General features: G+C 45.2%; 1 protein-coding gene across 3 annotated transcripts in view; it reads right to left on the bottom strand.

Moving 5' to 3' along the window:
• The window catches only part of PAPOLG (poly(A) polymerase gamma), a 1,009,150-nt gene that overhangs the window by 111,922 nt on the left and 883,676 nt on the right, over positions 1–13,552 (bottom strand). For 2 of the 3 annotated variants that reach the window (XM_069608034.1, XM_069608035.1), the window contains exons 16-19: positions 11,357–11,478; positions 11,108–11,271; positions 1,322–1,416; positions 1,019–1,245 (exon numbers count right to left, since the gene is read on the bottom strand). In XM_069608034.1, coding sequence (XP_069464135.1) covers positions 1,019–1,245; positions 1,322–1,416; positions 11,108–11,271; positions 11,357–11,478 — 608 coding nt within the window. The remainder of the gene's footprint in view (positions 1–1,018; positions 1,246–1,321; positions 1,417–11,107; positions 11,272–11,356; positions 11,479–13,552) is intronic. The other variant, XM_069608036.1, reaches the window with a different exon arrangement.

Below are 13,552 nucleotides of genomic sequence, written 5' to 3' on the forward strand. Positions count from 1 at the left end.
TGACTTATTTTGTGAACCCTTCTTTCTTTTTCATGAACATTCCCCCACACTATTTGTAAATTAGCAGTAAGTATTGGCAATCGTTTTTTTTGTATTGCCCCTTTTAATTTGCCAAGACTCCACTAGGACTGCATTCTTTATTTGATGGTCGTAGCTTGCTCCCATCTTAGATTCTGGCTTAGATATGCTTTTATCACACCCCTTTGAAAGTTCAATAAACACCCATTAACTGTGGTCACTTGGGTCTGTCTTACTTTGATATCATGCCTTTCTTAATGTGGGCACTCAATGTCTGTTTAACTACAATTATAGCACCTGTGGATATAAAGATTCAGTCTCAACCACTAGACCATAAATCTTTACTAACCAGAACCATTAAATCTAGGCTCAACCAAAGTGCAGCACAGAGCAGCCTAACCGGATAGAAACTAGTACATTCCAAGAACATGTACCTACCTTCAAAAGACCAATCAGGGACAATAGTGTCAAGGCTAAAAGACAGATGATCTCTGCTTGCAACACAAATGCTACAGCCCCTGCAACAAAAAAAGCTACAGACCCTCCCAAAAAGCGCTGCTTCCAACCCGGAGCTAAAGAATAAAATTAAACGGAACAGGAAGGAAAGACCTGCATCGTCCCCATGAGCTGGTTGTGTTAATACGTTTTACACAATACAGGAGGTAATCTCCTAAACAGTTTCTAGATTACCGGCACGTGTTGAAACTAGTCTGCAAAATCTTTAGAAAGTTTTTTGCAGTCTTTAGAGTGGGTGAACTGCAAACAGCAATGCCAGTGCAAGAATTCCTGCTGTGAACTTTTCCCAAGACCAACATAACGAATAAATAAACACTGACCGTTCCAAAAATCCCTGAACACCTTTTCTGGCAAGTATCTAACATTTAGTTACACCAAGCGTACCATCATCAAAATAAAGACTGAAATCAGGACAGTAAGAGCAAGGAAGAACCATCAAGATAACTAGCAAGAGAAATTATGTCCACTTGAAATCCCCACATACCTCCACATCCTTCAGCCTTTTGGGAGATTCTTCCAAGGATGGCGAATGAGCTCTCTTGGATGCACCATTTTTGGGAGAATGTTCGGCAATTCCGTTTATTTGAGGTTGTCCATGAACCGCATTATGGAGAGACGACACAAGGGGAATCTCATTTGGTCCCACAGCTGCTGAAAGTGGGCAACTAACAGAAGAGGGTTCCGCTTGACTACTTTCCATTTCATCTTGTCCTAAAGAGGCAAAACCCATTTAGAATTGCACAACTTTCAGTGAATAAAATTCAACATAGTTCACACTTATACATACTGGAGCAGTGCAGTGGAATCAGTTCTCCGGTAGACTCTGCAGACATGGGGCCATCTAGCTGCAAAGTCGCAGCTTTTTCATTCAACGTACTCCTGCTTGAATGAAAGATAAAAGGTTATTTTAAATGCATGGCTAACAGTGGACACACCCCCTCCTAGCATACTGATATCTGAGATCGGATCTCTTCGACCACAGTATAAGAGATCACCACATTTTAGGAAGGTGAAAGCTGGAAATAAGCCCAGCGCTACAGAAGTGTCTGATCCACCATGTGAGATTTTGGCCCAGGCAGTAAGCTAGCCTGTAGAAGTGAATGGGCGTTCATGCTTGGACTTTAAGATTACCAAGGGCAGCTGTGTTAAAACCAGCAGCAAACATGCAGAGTCCCTTCACACACTACGCTAAAAGTCACAACAATCACCAATGCCCATGACACCCCCCGCTGTGAGCATTTATAATTGTAATCCTATTAACTCTACAGCGGTCTGCTTCAGTTAGGATTGCACTAAACAAAATGATGAAATGGCCGGGCCTCCAGGCTCCCCAGTAAACCAAAGGAAATTTGGAGCATTCTAGATTGCACTTGCAGATATTGGTATGGAGTGGGATTAATAGTTTGAGTTCCTGATATGACAGCTGGCTCAGAGGCGAGACATTTAATTGAAAGGTAAAGGTATGCAAGGTTAATAAGGACTAGTGCTGCTAGAATCGGACAGCCATGACAACCCCAATGAGGACACCAGATTGGTTGTTAGTGTCAGCAGGTACACACTGAACCATAGACAAATTCATAACAACGTAGGTGTACGCAGTTTATGGATTTACGATCTGCAAATCATGGCAATTATTGGTTGCTTCAGTAGGCTACAAACAACCTATGCTGCGGGGCACAATTAAATAAGGAACAGGGGTCCAGCTCCTAGATAAATGCAATGCTCTTAGGCTTGCCAGAAAATAAATTAGTCTTGAACCTTTCCCTGAAGTAGTTTGCCTCTTGTGCGACTTGTTCTGGGCCACAAGCTGTTCTCAATTCTAGGGCTAATTTCCATCACCTGAGTCCCCCAGCAGCTTTGCTGGATTTCTGGAGTTTATTTTTTTCCACCTGGTAAGAGTACATCTTTTTCCACGCTTACATGTGTTTTGGCCTATGTGTTTTTACTCATTGTCTGATCTTGGGCATTGGAGCACACCACTCCAGGTGCCCCTGTTCTTGTATGGGTTACACCGCACCCTCAGTGTAGTAACCCAGGGTTGTCTTTAAGACTTCCCCCTGACTCCATTTCACTGGGGCCGACTACTGTCCCCCAGAGAAAGGTAAAGTTGCCATTTACTTAAGATAGTCATTTTTACCACAGACCAAGTACACCCCATTTTACATGGAGTACTGGAAAGGGCTAATCTGTACCCCTTTTCTGTCTGTACCTCCCTGAGCATTGTTTCGCTCTTTTAACATTTAGACTTGGCTGGTGGCAGTGGTATCTACCCTAACTTTTCTACCGAGATTATATTAGATAAACGTGGTACTGTTCTTGGCTATTATATTCGCCTCGAACATAAACCCGGTTAGGTTTATTCGCCATTTCTTTTTGTTAAAGTTCTTCTTGTGTTTTACTTTGCGCGGCAAACTAGGTTTGCCTTCTTTGTTACCGTCTTTTTGGCGGGCTTCTGCAGTGAATCCCTCCTCAAGGCGCCTGGGTGTCTAGGTGGGCTGAATGTGAGGGAGGGGTGTAGTCACCCCCTGCACAGGGTATCCTAGGAAACCCAAGTCACACTTTGCCATGATTAGCTGAGGTTGTTGTCCCGGCTGGACAACCCCCCCTGCTGCGTGATTGACAGCCAGGCTGTGTGAATGGGGGTTTTGCGCATAAAAGGCAGCTCTCTTATGTTAGAAATCAGAGTTACCTCTGGAACTTCATATAGGGACCGAAGAAAAGCAGAGAGAACGGCGGCTGCTGCAACTACCCTGTCTCGGTGAAGCCCTGCTGCAGTCCTGAGCTATCTACCCTTCGACGACTAAGAGGAGATCCAGTTGGGTCTTCTTCCCTTGAGCCTGGTGGGGATAACCAGCTCATCTTCCTCAGCCAGAGATCTTCACCGTGGTCGAAATCGCTGCACACTGCTCAAGTGGTCCGGATAGCCACCTGCTGAAACTCTCCTGTTTTTAAGGAGCGCATCTTTTATCCGTTGTGTCTGCAGCCGGCTTCATCCCTGTGTGGTGCAGACCTCCTTCAGACATCCTTCACAACGAAGCTCCAGGAATCATGGGTCTTCGGGAAACCAACAGGAACAACTGCACCGTGGAATAAGGTACTGTGTTCTACTCGAAACTGGGTGAATCCCTTTTCTTCATCCTCAAGGCTAGTCCTCGTCGTCCCTCTTTCTTATAACTTTTGCTTCCGAACATTGACAATATTCAAGTACTTTTGGGCTACACTGAATCATGAACTGTCCAACGGTGTGATCTTCGGCAACAGGTCTCCGGTGTCACTTAAACCTGGCTCCGACCCTTTGACTTTTGAACTCCTGTTTCTGAGTGTTTCTCGATACTGTCTGCCTAACCTAAATATTGCCTGCGATTTTTGCCTCCAACTCCCTCTGGGTATCTCAGGTGCAAAGTGTGTTTTTGCCCCGGTAGCAATTCATGTCACGGATACGTGTTTACTGAGTAGACCGAACTGTCAAAAAGTGATCGCAACCATATCCGCGGTAGCGTGTTTTGTTCATAACACCGGTTCATTTAAACACATGGTACTTACCTTGAGACATACTGTACCAAGTGAAGTGGTTAGTTGTAGTATATTTAACGTGTGGTTTTGTTTAAAGTTTAATAGAAGTGTTGTGTTTATAACTGATGGTTTAAAAATAAATGTACTTATATTTTTTTTTTTACCTGAAACCTTGAGTCAGTGTTTGCTTGAGTCACAGTAATTGTGGTCCCTTTGTGTAATCTCTGCTACTGCTCATATACTCTTGAGATAAGCCTGGCTGCTCTGCTACTGCTAGCACTATAACCTAGTAGAACGGGCTTGTACCAAAGGTAAAATTTGTATTGCCACCTGTAGTCGTAATTGTGTGTAGTGGTCCCTAAGGGCACTGCACAGGACTCTGCCTAACACAAGCTTTCAGAAAAGGTACCGAAAAGTGGATTCAGTAACTGGTGTCAGAACTTGACCTTATGTGCTAAAACTTTGCAATAGCTATAAGGTTGTAGAGATCATGTTGGCTGGTGAAGTTTAAACCTCAGGCTAAAATTCAGGGCCTAAAACCAGTACACTTTTATCCAAGTAAAATGATGTAAATGTCGATTAAATAAGTCCCAGAGCAATCAAATACTCGGACCTGCAGTAGGAAACAAACTTTTTTCATTCAGGACAGCTGTAAACTGGGTTACAGAGTACACAGTATGCAGCAGTTTACTATTCAGAGTTGAGGAGTAATCAAAGAGTGGCTACAGTGCAAATCCCCACATTCTACTCTAGTGATAATTAGTGTAGTTGCACGAGGGATGAATAAGACCGGCACCTGAGCCTAAAGTAGGCACAAGGAAATGGAGGGCCTCATCTCGGGCTGGCAGGCCGCTACCAGCCATATTCACCCTTACCAAGGAATATGTTGCTATTAGCACTCCAGGACTGCAATTCATTGGGTCTCATCTTTTCTCAACAATCGAGACAGTAGGGTGTGCTGTGGCATGGCAAAGTGAGCCCATTACGACTTCTTGTGGTGTTCCACAAGGGGCTTGTACCTTTCCATGTTTTCATAACATCTTTACTGCTACATTGTTTGCCATGTTAGATCATGAGAACATAATATTCACTAATTACGGAGATGAAACGCAATGTGTCATCCCATTATCTGGATCACATGACTTGGATGAACTGGCCATTCAAAAAGTCTTTGCCATATTGAATCTTGGATGGTCATAAATAAGCTAGCATTCAATAAATCCAAAACGGAACTTCTCGTTATTGGCTCTTCACAGATTAAAAAAACTTGGTCCTAGCGATGATAGTTTTCAGATGGGAGACGAAACTATCATTCCGCTAAAAAAAGTGAAAACGCTTGATGTTCCGTTTGACCAGAGATTATCTATGAAGCAACATGCGAGCAGCTTGGTCTCATCGTGTGCCTATTATATAAAACTGTTGGCACATTTAAGACCTTTTATATCTCAAAAAAATACAAGAGACTATCGCTAGAGCTATAATAGGCTCCAAAATCGACTATTGCTCAAGTCTTTTACTAGGATTGGATAAAACTAGCCTCAATAAACTTCAAGTATGTCAAAATAGCGCCGTTGAACAAGTTACTTACCAAACTGGTAACTTTCTTTCGATGGGATGTTCCTCCGACGTATTCCTTATCTTTGATATAATCCATTCCAGCTTGTTGGCCTCGGAAATTTTCCAGTAGAGGGCGCTGCACGTCGACATCCCTGGAGTCGGTGTCCCTCGACAGCCTCGGTATTGGTGCCGACGTCATCATGACTATAGTTAGACTCACGCAGCGTCCGTTGCTCAGTTCCATTTTGAAGTTTAGATTTGCTTTGCATTAATTGGTTAGTAACCTTGAAGGTGCGTAAGCTGCAACTGCAAGGGAAGTTTTACTGCGGGGATGGATGGAAGGGGCAATGAGGAATAAGTCGGAGGAACATCCCATCGAAAGAACGTTACCAGTTTGGTAAGTAACGTGTTCTTCGAAGGTATTGTGTCCTCCGGCGTATTCCTCATCTTTGATAGACTTCCATAGCAGTAGTATAATGAGGAGGTGGGAGAACAAATTAAATGTTTCCCGTTAAAGATGTACATAATGCAACACAGCTTTTCCAAATTTTGTCTCCTGGCAAGAGGAGGAATCAAGGCTGTAAAATTTGGTAAAAGTGTGTGCGGACGAACATGTGGCAGCCGTACATATGTCCTTAATTGGAACCCATCTTTGGAGAGCCAAAGAGGCTGCGATACCCCTGGTTGAATGAGCCCTAAGATGTTGGGGGGGCTCTTTGCCTGCCAATTTGTAGCATTCTATGATAGTTAAAATAATCCATCTTGAAATGGTTTGTAATTGGCAACCCTAATTTGTGCCCTGCATATCCCACAAACAATGGGTCTGGGTCTGCTTGTCTGATTGTTGCAAGTCTGCTAATGTAAAAGCTCAAGGCATGCCTTGGATCCAGCCTGTGTAATCTCTCCTCCTCTTTCCCTGGATTGGGAGGAGGATAGAACGAGGGTAAAGTTATTTTCTGAGTAATGTGGAATTCAGAGACCACCTTTGGGAGAAAATTGGGCTTCACTTGTAAAACAACCTTGTCTTTATGAAAGATTGTACGAGGAGGTTTGCAAGATAGAGCTTGTAATTCGCTCACTCTTCTGGCAGAAGTTAGAGCCACTAGAAAAACAGTTTTAAGAGTGAGAAACCTTAATAAACAGGAATGAAATAGTTCAAAAGGAGTACCCATCAGAAACTTTAAGACTAGATGTAGGTCCCACAATGGGACTTGAAAAGGTTTTGGGGGATAAACATTAGTTAATCCTTTCAGAAATTGGATTACTAAGGGTAATTTGAAATATGAAGGCTCCTCAGCAATAAGCTTAATGATTGACAGCGCTGCGAGGTAGCCCTTGATCGTACCAACTTGGAGACCTGAATTTTCTAAGTAAAGCAACAAAGATAACACCATCGGAGTAATACATGAAAAGGGTTCAATATTCTTTTTTCTACACCAGCTGCAAAATGTGTTCCAATGGCAGCGGTATAAAGTCTTTGTTGCTGGCCTTCTGGCTGAAAGCAACACCTCCATGACGTCATCCGGGAGATCCCAATCCTTGAACCTCAACCTTTCAGAAACCAGGCGTGAAGGTTGAGGGTTCTGATATCCGGATGGAGAACCTGACCTCCCTTCTGAGAGAGAAGATCCTCCCTTTGCAGAAGACGAATTGGAGGACAGATGGACATGTCTAGAAGATCCGGGTACCACAATCTCCTGGCCCAATCCGGGGCAATTAGGATCATGGGTTTCTGGAATCTTCTCAACCTCCTGATCATTTGAGGAATGACAGGGACTGGAGGAAACTAGTATCGAAGTGGATAATCCTAGTCCACTACGAACGCGTCCCCTAGAGCTCCTCTCGGGGGGAAATTCCCTTGAGCAATACTGATCGCACTACCTGTTGATGCTGGTGGCGTACAGATCCACTTGAGGGGTTCCCCAAAGGGCGATCTTCGCTTGAAGGACTTCCTGAGCTAGTTCCCACTCGTGGGAGACTGTGCTCTGCCTGCTCAGAGCGTCCGCCGTCAAGTTCTTCTCTCCGGCTAGGTGAACTGCCGATAGAGAGATTCCTTCTTGAATTGCCCAAAACCAGAGCTGCATTGCCTCTCTGCACAGTGGCAGTGACCCTACGCCTCCTCTTTTGTTGAGGTAGTGCATGGCCACTGTGTTGTCAGTCATTATCAGAACATTCTTTCCCTGTACTGATGGCAGAAAAGTTTTCAGCGCTAGTCTGATCGCTCTCAGCTCCAATAGGTTGATGTGTAGTCTGGACTCCGATGGAGACCAATGACCGCTGATGGTCAAGTCGTGGGCATGGGCTCCCCACCCTGTGAGTGAAGAATCCGTGACTATTGTTACCTCCGGCCATGGCTGCCAAAACTGTTCTCCCGACAGGCCCACCAATGAAGGTCTCAAGCTACTCAGTCCGGGACTAGTAGGAGATCTGACATTCTTCCTGAGAATTGTGACCACTGGGTCCTTAGCGCCGACTGGAGGGATCTCATTCTCAGGCAAGCCTCTGGCACTAGGAAGATACAGGATGCCATGAGGCCTAGCAACCTCAAAAAGTCAAAGGCTGGTAGATGTTGGGCATTTTGAAACCTGGTGACCATCTGTAGAATATCTTGAGCCCTCACCTCTGGTGGCGAGGCTTTTCCCAGGGAAGTGTCCAGGAATGCTCCAATGAACTGGAGCCTCTGTGATGGTATCATCTGTGACTTCTTTAAGTTGAGGGAGAAGCCCAGCTTGTGAAGGAAGTGGCAATCTAGATGGATCGGAGCTTGTTACGGGGATACTGCTCTGATCAACCAGTAGTCCAGGTAGGGGTAGACGTGAATCCCTTCCCTCCTTAGACTTGCAGCCACAACCAACATTAGCTTGGTAAAGATCCTCGGGGAGGAGGAGGTCAGCCCAAATGGCAGAACTCAAAACTGATAATGAGAGTTGCCAATTGCAAACCCCAGGTATTTCCTGTGTTTGCGATGGATTGGCACATGGAGATACCAACCAGTCCTGAAGCTGGAGGGCCTGAAGGATCTGAGGAAGGGTTACCATCTTGAACTCGTCTTTCCTGAGGAATTTGTTCAATTCTCGCAAGTCCAAGATGGGTCTCAATCCTCAGTCCTTTGGTGCAAGAAAGTAGGGGGAAATACCAACCCTTGTTCCTCTCCGCTACAGGTACCGGTTCTATGGCACCTTTCTCTAGCAGGTCTGAAATCTCCTGCATAAGGCGCGGGTCTGGAAGCTTCAAAGAGTTGTTCCCTGGTGGATAACGGAGGAGTGTGTAGGAAAGGCAGGCAGTAACCTTGGGCAACTGTCTCCAATGCCCAAACATCTGACGTAATAGCCTGCCATTCTGCCAGATGTTGAGTTAACCTGCCCCATACTGGTGTCTTGTGAGGGGAGACCTCAGAGGGGTTTAGAAGCGGCCGACGCAGATGCTGAGGGTAAAGTAGCACCTTCTGATGTAGATTTGTACCTTTACCCCATCCACCACGGTGAATCGTCTCTGGCCCCTTTGAGCTGACTGTCCTCTGCCTTTTCATGATGCTCTAGCATTTTTACTCGCCAGGTTCAACGACTCACGACGTTTTGATTTTTCGGGTCTTTCACCCAGGGTATCACCCTTAGACGTCTCCGAGGGGGTCGAGGCTGCTTTCTCAAAGACGCCAAGCAATTTTGCGGAATTCCTCCCGCTTAGCCGGAGAGCTGTGTTTCGTGGGGCAGGTGACCCTTTCTGGGGAACTAGAGGAAGAGCGAGATCTATGATGCCTCTTCTTAGAGTGTCTTGATCTCGAAGAATGATGGGAACCGCTTCGAGATCTCTAACGGGAATGTTTCTTTTGACGACGAGGAGACGAATGCCTCGACTCAGCCGAAGAAACTTTTGAAGGGTTAAAAGTTTTAAAAGCCTTACCTCTTTCCAACTTCCCCTTACGCGCCATCAAAGCTTTTGCCGTCATGGACATACAGCCCTCACACTTCGAACAGTGATACTCCGATCCCAGGCACCACAAACAGATCCTTTGAGGATCCGTTAAAGACATTTTCTTTCCACAGTCGCAACATTTTTTGAAACCGGACCGTGGAGTAGATGGTTCGGATGAAGAAACCATCGTGTTAGATTAAATATCTTCGAAGAATAAGAAGGTTTTTATGAAGAAAGGAACCAAGCGTTACGTTTGAGGCACACGGACGCTGCGCGAGTCTATTTATACTCATGATGACGTCGACGCGGATACAGAGGCTGTCGAGGGACACCGACTCCACAGACGTCGACGTGCAGTGCCCTCTACTGGAAAATATTTGAGGCCAGCAAGCTGGAATGGATTATATCAAAGATCAGGAATACGTCAGAGGACACAATCCCTTCGAAAGAGTTATGAAACTCAAGCATAGAGACCACATTACACCAGCTAGACGGGCCTTACACTGGTTGCCAGTGGAGTCTAGAATCCGGTTCAGAACCCTGTCGATTATACATAAATCGCTACAGGGCAAAATGCCGGATTACCTACAACAACTCCTTTCCACAAGAATTAATGTAAGAACCCTGAGATCTAATACTCAACATCTCCTATTTGTTCCAAGATGCCGTACTGGCAAGGTGGCCTTCTTCGCCATTGGGTCTACCATATGGCATGCCCTTCCCCTCGAGTTGAGATCCATTGATTCACTTGAGATTTTTAAAAAGACGTTGAAGTCTTATCTTTCTAACTAACTTGTTTTATCTGTTAGCAAATATTTTACTCCTTTTATTCTTGATCTTACCTGCTTACAACCTCCTTGTTCTTGTGTAAATGTAATTTGTCTTGTAGCGCCCTAAACGCCCTCGGGTTTATGGCCACGCTATACAAATCAATTAAAGTAAAGGGCTTCAGTCGGAGTGCAACCACTTTAAAGGCTATTTGTTCAGCTCACACCCAATTTCTTACAAAAAACCTAGAAGTCAACTCCTCACTGTGGAAAATAGTAAAGGGAATAAGTCTCTTCCCTCTTTCCATGGTGGTCAATGGTAGGTGGCGGGGGAGACAGTCGGCGAAGGAAGGAAACATGGGCAAAGGAGGGTTTTTTGGGGGGGGCTTAAGAGTTAAGTGGTGATTGTTGCGGTGAGTGAGGGGAACCAGACGGTGCAGCTTAAGGGTTGTTAAAAGAAACTAGGGGATTGGGTGCATTTGCCACAAGGGAGAGGCACTGGGGCAAGGGCTGAGGAAAGCATGGACTTTGGGGAGAAGCAGAGGTGGCCATGGTGAAATGCAGGTGTTTACTGGATAATTATGTCCATGTTCCTGGCCACACAATGTATTGACACAGCTCCCCCGGGGACAATATACCACTGACTCAGTTATGAAAAATAATTTGCAATAGGTCAGAGGAGACAACAGATCTCCAAGACACAAGTTTACAACTATTAATTATATCAGCAGATATTAGTTTTGTAGAGGAATCATTTGCACAATGACCAATTTGCAGGTCTGACGGGATTAAATTAAGGCCAAACAAAGTCCTGATGTGCAAACCTTTCCACCAGCAATGGGCTGTCTCCAGCAGAAAGTTTGTTAAATGAAGATGGAGAGCTGAAAGGTGTGCCACTGTCTGTGTCCCTGGAGCTATCCAGGCAATTCCCATCAAGTGATGTCCTGGACTGTAGGCCACCGGAATTACGGTTTATGTCCGGGATGCTCTGGAAGATTAAAATAAAGCATGAACTTAGTTGCACATCAATGCACACTGAAATATTTACAAGGGCAAGAATATAACAAATGTACCCTCTTTTTCTTCTGTAGGAGCTCTACAGGCAGATAGTGAAAGAGCTGTTTTTTCTTCACATGAGTGGCTTCAATTCTCATTCCTTCCTTCAGCATGTTAATATTGGATGCCTGCCTGTAAACTAAGAACAAAGCAAATCGGATAAATATCCAAGACACATATGGGCCCCGAAAATCAAACAACAAGTTCTTCAAAAAGCCAAGCAGCACTTCAAACTGTTCATTTAATGGTCTTCATTCATCACAGGCCCAAACAATTGCAGCATTTGAAAGCTGAATTACATGTACAGCCCCACTCGCTATGAAGCAGATGCACAGAATATCTACACAAAAAAAGTCTCTTCTCTGCAGTCAGTTTCTCTCTGGCAACATGAAGGTCCATGAGAGAATCTCATGCCGCCACAAATGGGAATTCATCTGGGTGATAGCATGAACTGCACCATGTTTTCTGCCACCTGCATAAACTAGGCTCAACAGATGCAAGTCAACAGGAGAATGGAGGCTACAACCACTGCTAAGACTCCATGCACAGGGTGAGAGAATACGTAATGTCCCGGATCTCATCCATTGGCCTATGCCCACAGCAAACATTCAAGATCGAATGGCTCACAAAACGTCTACATTTCAGGTTTACTTCATAGCCAATCTTTCTTCTGAGGCACCGGTTCCAGGGCTGGATCCATGTAGGACTAAGAATGTTTCAAAGCCTAAGTTAACAAAACATTACCAATGATTCAAAATTGGAGGCACAAAAGATGGTGCAAATTTCATACAAAATGCAGTTGCAAGTACACTGACACTGAGTGTTATGGAGAATTCTCACCCAAGTGCTAAATTCCCTCTACCTTAGAGCCCTCAGCTGTTTTGTGTTCTTTGGATATTGAGTTTTAAAACAACTCCATAGGTATAATCTTTTCCTGTGCGTCACAGCACCCTCAGTGCAGTGGCACAGGGGTGTCTTTCAGACCCCAAGGTTTAAATACCTTCTCTGGGACTGACCGTCTTACAGAGCATGTAACGTTAAATTGACTTTACTAGTCTTTTTAAATTTAAAGACCCAGCACACACTATCCTCATATAGAGTGCTTGCTGGAGGGGTTGCCTAGCTTCCCCTGAGTCTAAACACTCGTGTAACAGTCAAATGTTACAGTTTCCCACTTGAAATGGCTGGTCGCAGTGATTTTAAACAAACTACCATGATTTTTCCCGACCGCGAACACCGGTAGCCAAAAATCAGGTCAGCCATGTTTTCCAATATGGCGCCCCAGACCTATCTGTAAAAACAGACGCCGGTCAACTTTTTTCACCATTTCTTTTTGGAAAAGTCCTTCTTGGGTTTGTCTGTGCGCCAAACCAGGTTTGGTCCCTTTGTTCGTTGGCCTTTGGTGGGCTTCAGTGCTGAAGCCCTTCTCTGGCGCCCGAGTGTCTGGGGTGGACCGGATGTGCGAGAGGTGCCCGAAACTCCCTGTGCTTAGTCTCCTAGGAGACCTGAATGTACTCTGGCGTGATTGGCCAGCTGGCTGTCCGGCAAGGACAGCCACCCTGCTGTGTGAGTGACAGTTAGGCTGGAATGAATGGGGGAAAACTGTTTAAAAGCAGGTCTCTGGGACTTAGAAAGCAGAGTCGACCACTGGAACGAAAGAACTGAAGACGAGCTGAAGGAAGACGACTGCTGCAACTCCTGGTCCACCGGTGAAGCCCTGCTGCAGTTCCGAATTGCCTGCACGTAAGCCGCCTGGACACAGTCCCCATACTGGTCGAATTTTCTCCAGAGTGCTGTTGAAAACCGCTTAGCCAGTGAGAAGGATACCAGTTTGTGGTCTTTAAGGCACTCGCACCTTAAACTGACGTTTTGCCATCCTTGTGGCCTCTTCCCTGGGCAGTGCAGGAACCTCACGACGTTGTCCTTGTCCCCACGACTGAAGCTCAGGAACAGCGAGATCTGCAGGAACTGCCAGGAACAACTGTCTCAGGTACAGCTTTTCTTCACTTACAAGGTATTGTGCAAGTGCGGTGCAGAACTCCGTTCGACCGCGGTGAAAGTTTGTGAAACTTTCCTGACTTTGAAGGTTTGTCCTTCCCTAAAACATCTAACTTTTCGTCTGACCAAATTCTTCTAAGATCGGTGGCAAAGACTTAACCGTTTACTACCAGAACTGTGCTATCCTATACAAGACTCTGTACCATTGACTTTGG

Source organism: Ambystoma mexicanum, chromosome 4q (genome assembly GCF_040938575.1).
Source record: "Ambystoma mexicanum isolate Mex_15411 chromosome 4q, UKY_AmexF1_1, whole genome shotgun sequence".
Taxonomy (NCBI): Eukaryota; Metazoa; Chordata; class Amphibia; order Caudata; family Ambystomatidae; genus Ambystoma; species Ambystoma mexicanum.